Below are 8971 nucleotides of genomic sequence, written 5' to 3' on the forward strand. Positions count from 1 at the left end.
TACAACAACATTAAAAAAAATGTTTTTAATGCACTTATGATGCTGACAAATGTCATAGTTGGATAAATGTAATGGATGTGGAGTGATGAGCTTGATGTTATTATAGCCAATGTTTGTAATTTCAGTTCAAGTCAAATAAAATAAAGGCCCACAAATTATACATACATTACTTTTTGTTATTCATTTATCATGACAGCATATATAAAGGGAGGTAAACACACTCATGGGCTTTGGTGGTTCCAGCTGGCATTTCCCTGCCTTCAGCCTTCTTAAATATCCCTCCGCCGAGCGCAGCCTGAACGCATCCACACAGAGGGGAGCTAGTCCCGCCTCTGATGCTAACGTCTGGCCGGGGAGGAGCCAGGTAGTCGCTACACTGACACGTAAGAATCCTGCGTAAAATGTAAGGAAGAAGTTACATCTTTTTCTCAAGTTGAATTCCGTTACAGCTGCTTAGACTCTGACTTGATGTACAGTTGACCCGTCCCAAACCAGGGGCCTGTTTGGACGGTTTTTGAAGCGACGCACGGCTGTCAAACAGAGCAGCCGACACACAAGATGAGATTCTCGGCGTTTGTTTCTGTGCTGCGGTCGGTTGGCCCGGTGGTAATCGGTATTTCTTTAGGGTTTACATTGAGTTTATTGAGTGTAAACTGGACGGAGGAAGCGTGTTACATAGACGGTAAAGAGAGTGAGGGTGTGACAGTGGGTCAGGATGGACTGCTCAAAGGAGCCAGAAAGCCCAACTCTATTTCCACTGGCAACGATGTGGAGTCCGACGAGGATTTTGAGCCACGAATAGTGCCATATAAACAAGTCCAGCAGAGTGCCCCAAAGAAAGTTTTCAGGTAAGCTTTTTATGGCCGTTCACTTGAGCTGGTCGACACAGTCTGTAACTATGCTCAGAGTGTATTGGAATACTTGGTTTGAATACAGGCCACATTATTATGACTACAGCAGGCCCTAGCTCATCCTTAGTAATACATGAATGATAATAATGGTGTTCACATGCTGCCAGATGTGTCACTCAATGTCATGTGTGGGGAACTTTACACAAACAACATGTTGCATACGACATGTATTACCAACCAAATGTCAGGAATAGCTTAGTTGAATTCTTCTGTATTTTTTCCTCACACTGATGTCACTGGTCTTGCTGAAATTGCCACAGAAAGTCTGACCAACTGTGAGACCCAACTTCTTCTGCTGGTTTCTACCTTTGATATATACAGTCTATGGTTTCTACCTGCTTACATTTTCTGCCAAAGCTAATATTACCTACATTCAGTACCATGACTCCATGCTGAATGATTTCTTCTCACATATTCTTGGTAAACAGGCAGACATTTCCAAGATTTCCTGGATAGAGACCTTGTTTTAATGTTAGCCCTCACACCCAAAGTGGTTGCATTGCATTACATTCTGAGAAAGAGACTTTTCCCAGAGGAGTTCTGAGGTTAGAATTTAAACCTGTTCAGCATACAGGTCTCACAGGCAACCAGTGGCATGCTGTGGTTTGGAAAAGAAAGCTAGTAATTTCTTTCATTATCAATAAATACGGTTAGATTTCATCGGTTATGACAAATTGATCATTGAATATCAAAACAAAAAAATCCAGAGACTGAATATCTTGTTTTGCCTGACCAACATTTCAAATCTCAAACTTGAATACATCTTTAACAAATGTAGCAAATCTTTACATCGAGATGTTAGTAACATAACATGTTTGTCAAATAATCTACAAATGGTTGTGGCTCTTATTAAGGGCATAATAGATGCAATGCACTGTATAATAGAAGCATGGGTAGGGTGTGTCATGGTTAAAGATAAAGATGAATTCAAGTCTTTGCATGTTTACTTTTCCACAGAGTTTGTGTTTTTCCTTGGTATTGTGTAATCAATCTCAGAATTGCCATGGCATCATCAAACCCACAGATTTAATCTGGATCCAAAACGGCTAGTGATGAAATGCAGTTAAAGGATTCAAGATTCAAAGGCTTTAATGTCATATCCACAGTAAATACGACAACTCTTAAGTCCCGAGCTCCTCCAGCATTGCAACATAGTTATATAAGACATAAAACAATACAAAAAAATAGAAGAAATAAAGTACAATAGATTAGCATAAAATAGTGCAGATTATGTTGCAAGACCAGTGTTTAAGTAATACAGATGTATAAAGAAAGATAAACAAACACAATAATTTAAATAATACATAGAATGTTGTAAGTGATCAAGTAAATGCAGGAGTCTATATGTACCTAGAATAAGATTTTTCCGGGGCTGTATATTGGTGTCGAGATAATAATTACTAGCACTTTGTGACAGACAGTTTATTATTTATTCAGCGTTTGTGAAAGTTTGTTGTCTAGTTTTTGATTCAACATTTATTCATTAACTGTTTGCTGTGTTTTTCAGAGCTAAATACATAAGCACAGAGTTGGGGATGCGAGAGCGTCTGTTTGTAGGGGTCCTCACATCCAAGAACAGCTTAAACACTCTGGGTGTAGCTGTCAACCGCACCATCAGCCATCACCTGGACTCTGTGATCTTCTTCACCGGCATGCGCAACCGCAAAGTCCCTCATGGCATGTTCGTGGTCTCTCACGGAGACGAGAGACTCATATGGAACATGTATCAGAACATCAAACACATCTTAGACCATTACATCAATGAATTCGACTGGTTCTACTTCGTCCAGGATGACGCCTACACGGAAGCTGACAGGATCAAAGCCCTGGTGGATCACCTGAGCATGGATCGGGAGGTCTACATGGGCAAACCTGAGGAGTTCATAGGTGGGGAAATGGAAGGGAAGTACTGCTACGGAGGGTATGGGTACCTCCTGTCCCGTACCTTGCTCCTCAGACTCCAGCCCTACCTGGAAAACTGCAGGAACGACATTCTGAGTGCAAGGCCTGACGAGTGGCTCGGGAGATGCATCATTGATTACACGCACACCAACTGCGTCAATGAATTTCAGGTAGGAGTGTATTTTTATCACACTGTATTCACTTGACACAATGCATCTATTCTTTCAATGACACGTTTTGTTATCCATCCAACGTCCTAATGGTTGCTTTTAAAAGGGAACAGAATGAGGTAGTTAACAGTTAAAATGAATTACGAGCAACAAAGGAAAAGAATGCCACAGTTTTTAGAGCGTTTAGGGCTCCTTCACGACAGAATAACACAACTGTCATCGCCGGAATCAAGCTTTGCCTCTGGGACAGCACTTAAACCTGACAGACAGCTATATAAAAGTGTAATTACCATTGTAGTACAAAGGTGGTATTTATATTACAGAGTAGATTGCTAATACCTTTTAGCCCCCCCCCCCCCCACACACACACACAGCTCCAAGGTGGAATAGGTGAATAGGTAAACAGGCAACAGAGCGCAGCTGATCTCAGCCTTGCTTAGGTTCAATGGTGTGAAAATCCCCTGTGGGTCAACATGCTCTGCTCCTGTAATGTCATTAGCATTATGGTCAGGCCAGGTCTGCTTTGCCCCAGTGCCCTCTCCGGTGATCGTTTGTTGCATTCAGTTTGCATCATCCATGTTTGTTTGTAGACAACATATTCAAATATATCGTCAGAATGTTATCAAAGAAAATGCGTCCTTATTATTCATACACCAGTATTTTGAAGTGGAGTGATTCCACTCTCTGTTGCTTCCATTTCTTCCTCCTTGGCCTTGCCACGGTGCAGGATACCATCTTGTTACACTGTTGAGTGTGAGTTGCATAGTTAACTAAAATGCCTGGAGCCAGAAGAGCTCCAGCAGAGCCCCCCTGAACGAGGGGGGGAGGGGCAGCGGGAAAGTTGAAAGGCCTGGTGCGGTTGAAGAAATCAGCTTGAACACAGAGCCAGACATCAATTTTCTGTTAAGAGACAACATTGATGACAATTAGGCACGGATAATGCCTCGCTAAGCGTCCCACTACAGGCTGTTGGCAAACATTTGCAACAGAGTGGCCTCCCTGCTCAGTTAAGCATCTCCATTCTTTGTTCTTTTAATAGCTTGATCAGATTGGATTCACTTTTTTTAATCACTCAAGCTCCTTAGGTGGCTCCTCTGTTTTCAGCTTAAGTGTCTTAAGTGGGATTCTGGTCATTTGTGTCATTAGGTTTCAACCTTTTACATTCTTTGCTGTTGCAGTTCAACCTGATGCTGCAGTGATCATAAAAACATGGAGAGTTTAATTAAGACAAAGGATCTCTTGAATCCCATAATCCCAGAACAAATTACATTCCTGAAAAGTTCTAAACTTTGAAAATAGAAAGATGTTGTATCACAGAATAATTTGGATTCTTACAGAATAAATCCCTGTCTTGCCTTCAATATGCAATTATGTTTGAAACCAGATCGTTTGCAGTGAAGATGAGCCCAAGAAGCTGTTTGGATAGCGTGTGATGTTTGTCGAATAGCAGCACAGCATAATGCTTGGAGAAACGTTAGACGTGTTTCTGTCATTCCGGATTCAAGATGCCTCATGTAAAGACATCTCTTGTTTCTTCTCAGGGGCTTCAGTACCACTATTATGAGTTGGGAAAGAACTCTGATCCGAGTAAAGAAGAAAGTGAACAGTTCAAGAAAGCTCTGACGGTCCATCCAGTGTCTGACCCTGAACAGATGTACAGGCTGCACAGATACTTCACTGAGATTGAACTCCAGAAGACCTACGATGAGATTGCTAAGCTGCAGGTAAGCTGCTTTTCAAGTGCCACAAATCACCCATGGTTCAGTCAAAAATAAAAACCAGGCTTTTCTTTGCTTGCCTCTGGCGGGTCAGCTAAAACCTAAACACATCTTGTGTTTCCACAGGCAGAAATAAAGAATGTGAGTGTGGTTGCTTTTGATGGCAACCGGAGCTCCCAGTGGCCTGTGGGGATCAATCCACCTTTTGAACCAAAATCTCGGTTTGAAGTCCTGAAGTGGGAATACTTTACAGAGGAAGAGATTTATTCATGCATCGATGGTTCTCCAAAGTGTGAACTGCAGGGTATTGACCGCATGGATGTGGCTGATGTCATAGACGTAGCTTTGGTAGAGCTGAACAAGAAGTATAAGCCTGTCCTTCACCTGAAGAAGCAGCAGCTGATTAATGGGTATAGACGCTTCGACCCCATCAGGGGCATGGAGTACACCTTGGACCTTCAGCTGGAAGTGGTGAATCAGAAAGGTCACAGCCGTTCCATCACTAAGCGAGTTCATCTGGTGCGACCTTTGAGTCGGACTGAGATCATCCCCATGCCCTACGTCACTGAAGCTACAAGGATTCACATCATAATACCTCTTACTCTGCAGGACCGGAGCTCTGTGGACCATTTCCTGGAAGTCTATGCTTCAAATGCTTTTGAGACCAGTGAAAATGCTATTCTCACATTCTTATTTATTTATGACCCAGTAGAGGCACAGCAAGTCATCCAGAATGATATATTCGCCAGCGTGAAGGCTCAGATAAACACTTATGAACGTAAATACCCTGCAGTAAAAATCCCATGGATAAGTGTCAAGACAGAAACACCATCCCAGATCAAATTCATGGACATCATCTCGAAGAAACACCCAGTGGACTCGCTGTTCTTCCTGGCTAACATCAAAAGTAATGTCAATTCAGAATTTCTGAACCGCTGCCGCATGAACTCCATAAACAACTGGCAGGTGTTCTTCCCCGTCCATTTCCAGGACTTCAACCCTGACGTGGCTTATCATAACCAGCCGCATCCGGCCACAGTTGATCTGGTGAAGGACGCAGGCCATTTTGACCGCAGATCATTTGAAGAAGCGTGTTTTTACAACTCGGACTACATGGCTACCCGAACGCGAATGGTGACAGACGTCCAAGAGAATGAGGAGATTCTAGATACCCTGGACATCTTCGATATGTTCTTAAAGTATTCTACCCTTCACGTGTTCAGGGCAGTGGAGCCAGCATTGCACCAGCAGTACAGTTACCAAGCCTGCAACCCGCGGCTAAGTGAAGACGTCTATCACAGATGTGTTCAGAGCAACCTGGAAGGTCTCGGTTCGCGCTCCCAGCTCGCCATGCTTCTGTTTGAGCAAGAACAAGGAAACAGCACTTGAAACCAGGAGTAAACTTCTGTTACATGGAGGTTAAAAACTGTGTTTGTTGCTTTAAAACCTTATGATGCAAGCTAGCGCAACTCAAGTCTGGAGAACTGAGGTTACATATGTGATGCTGCCTGACGTTCTCTAACGTTCTTCGGTTTGAGGTTTTAACTAGCTTGGAGAAAAATGAATGCAGTACATCCCTAATGAAAACGTTCCTAAATGTTTACAATGCATATGAGTTTCTAGAACCAAATGTTTTTGCTACTGTGACGATTCTAAAAAGCTGCAATTCACAAGTTTTGATCACTAGGTGGGAGAAACTGCCAGCAGCAGAGCCTTGACGCAGTGCTGGTCCATCCAGCTGTTATGTTTTTGGTGTCCAGGGGATACATGGTTACATAGATGCCCCAGTGGTGTCATCTTTCTGTCCATGTGTCTAGTTCCGATATTCCTTGGGATCAGAAGAACTAGCTGCAGTACTTTCACATTTCTAGAATGTCATTTGATTGAAAGGCACAACGAGTAGGATATTTGGAAAAAACTGTGTATAGAATAGTGTCTGTTTCAGCGACCCTCTGCCTGTATTTTCTGTTTGCTCATTTTTCAACCAGGTGCCAGATCGTAAGCACAGATCCAAGAAGAAGCCAAAAAAACAGTGGACAAAGTGCCAAAAAATTGCAAGTATAGTGTGGTGAAACACCAAGCAGACAATGCTTGTACCAAAAACGGGACTGGTCTTGCTTTACTCGCTGGGGAGCACAGTAAACCTCATTGATATGGGGAGGAGGGGCCAACTGTGAATGTTGAAACAAATCCTACTCATTGTGCCTTTAATGTTAACTCAAAGGTATTGTCAGATGGGGCTTTTATGTGAAGCTCTGATAGATAGCACCACAGGTTGTGTGCTCATTCACATTGAAGTATTGAGCTTTTGATATTTACTGATTTACAAAGGCAATTCTTTGTATATGTGCCTTGACACTGACTGTCGGGTGGGAGATAGTGTCTTCCACTGTAGATAAAGCCTGTTACACAGCTGGGAGGAATGAATGAAGAGTTAGTCAACTTTACTTTTATTTTTTAAAGGTGACAGGTTGCAAACGTGCCTCAGAGCAGGGGAGGGGTTTATAGAAAACAATATTCTGTTGGTCTTCAGAGGTCAAAGGTGAAGACTATTGTATTCCAGTATGCCAGCAGCGTGTATTTAAGCTTTTGATGTTGTAAGAATATGTACTTTCAAGAGGAAAAGGACAATCATGAATAATGGGGGGAAATAAATCAACTTGGTAAACGTCTGTACGGACGACCCGAGTGAGTCCTCATTAAAGCTGTACTTTAAAACAGGATTTAGAAAATATTTTTAAATCAAGAAACCATTTTTCCACATTGAGTAGAGCAAGTCGTTTTTTATACTCTAAAAAGATGTCTAAATGTTCCAAAGTATTTTTGTAAATTATTGAATGATGTCATTGTCCTCCATTTCCTGGGCTCAGTTTCAGAAGCGGCAGCTTTCTCCAAGGCCTTTTCTATATGACTGAGTGGAGGTTGTGGATGTAGCGGTACTGGACCCCAGAAAGTTATTAGTATATTATATTGTGCAATATTACAGATAACACAACTGGCTATATGTCCGATCGAGCGGGACTTTCTATTTCAAAGACAATTGCTGCAAGTACAGCAGTGTGTTTATCACAATACTGTTCATGACATTGCATAAAGCCTCTGGTGCTTTCTGTTCAATGTTAAGTAAATACACTGTATTTTCTTTTGAAAAGACCTTTAATGTATTTTGCTGACACTAGACACTTTTCATCATCAAATTTGCTTTGAAATACATGGCAAGTCCTTATTTAACTTTAATCGGATTCAAAGTATTTATTGGAAACACTACATCTGCAGTGGTGAACCTCAACAGTGTTTGCTGTATTTTCTGCCATGTGAACAAAGACCATGGAGGTCATTTTTATAACGCATCTCTTTCTTTAGAGAGCAGAAGAGTACGACACTAATAATGTGCAGAAATGGAAACTGAATCTTCCAAAAAACCACTGTGAAAGGCGGAGGGCTCGGATTACAATATGAAGTTATTGTGGTGATCTGCGTCGTCTCTGCCTTCTGTAGACGTGAGAAGTTTAAAATTAAGCGAGCGTGGCAAATTAATCACCCCGTGTTGTTAACACCGCCGCCATCGCTGAGCGAAGACTTAAGTATTTTGTCCATAACTTATTTATCTGTCATTTCTCTATGAATTATGCAGATTCTGAATACTCCCGCACTAACAGAGGCTTCCACGGCATTCTCTGTACATTTATAAATATTTTATAGATTCTATTTTTAAGCCTTTTGTAGCTTTATGTACACAGCAAATTGTACTTTTAACATTTTTGGTGACAAATGAAACATACTGTATTTTACTCTGTATTTTGAGCATTGAAAATCATGACATTTGACCTTGAAGATAATTTAAAATGTATGTTTTTCCACTTCAATCATGTAATTCATTCAAAGAAGCAGGAAAAAACATGTATTTTTATTTCCATTGATGTTCGAACCTATAGGTTTACATTATTTTATGCATATGGGTACTAGTATAACCAAAGAGTGAATGGTCATCACATTTAATTGTGTGCTGTAATTCCCAAATGAACTGTGAATTATTGTAATTTTTAAATAAAGAGTATTTGTATATAACATTTCTTCTTTGTTGTTTTGTTTTAAGATACAATTTATTTTAGCATTAAAGCTACAGAATCCAGTTTGTCCTTTAGGTGTCAGCAGAAGAGCGTGTTACTGTCAGCAGGTGAAAGACCAGGACAGGCTGCTGAGGTGAGCAGTTACTGAACAATACGTAGGAATAATTTTTCTAATACAAACTGGTAATAATTTCATCTCC

The 8971-nt window shown here is 41.2% G+C and overlaps 1 protein-coding gene across 1 annotated transcript; it reads left to right on the forward strand.

The window, feature by feature from the left end:
* The first annotated feature begins 365 nt into the window (after window positions 1-365).
* Window positions 366-8771, forward strand: chpfa (chondroitin polymerizing factor a). The gene is made up of 4 exons (XM_063888501.1): window positions 366-848; window positions 2419-2983; window positions 4525-4707; window positions 4828-8771. Exons 1-4 carry the CDS (start codon window positions 559-561, stop codon window positions 6088-6090), a joined length of 2301 nt encoding a protein of 766 aa, XP_063744571.1. The 5' UTR covers window positions 366-558; the 3' UTR covers window positions 6091-8771.
* The last annotated feature ends 200 nt before the right edge of the window (window positions 8772-8971 follow it).

The sequence above is a fragment of the Eleginops maclovinus genome, chromosome 7 (assembly GCF_036324505.1).
Source record: "Eleginops maclovinus isolate JMC-PN-2008 ecotype Puerto Natales chromosome 7, JC_Emac_rtc_rv5, whole genome shotgun sequence".
NCBI classification, from domain to species: Eukaryota; Metazoa; Chordata; class Actinopteri; order Perciformes; family Eleginopidae; genus Eleginops; species Eleginops maclovinus.

What these genes read in the sequence shown, in the direction of transcription:
- chpfa (XM_063888501.1), top strand. Translation starts at nt 559, where the DNA reads ATGAGATTCTCGGCGTTTGTTTCTGTGCTGCGGTCGGTTGGCCCGGTG. An exon ending in GCCCCAAAGAAAGTTTTCAG is followed by an intron (nt 849 to 2,418) that starts GTAAGCTTTTTA and finishes TGTGTTTTTCAG; the next exon opens with AGCTAAATACATAAGCACAG. An exon ending in ATGAGATTGCTAAGCTGCAG is followed by an intron (nt 4,708 to 4,827) that starts GTAAGCTGCTTT and finishes GTGTTTCCACAG; the next exon opens with GCAGAAATAAAGAATGTGAG.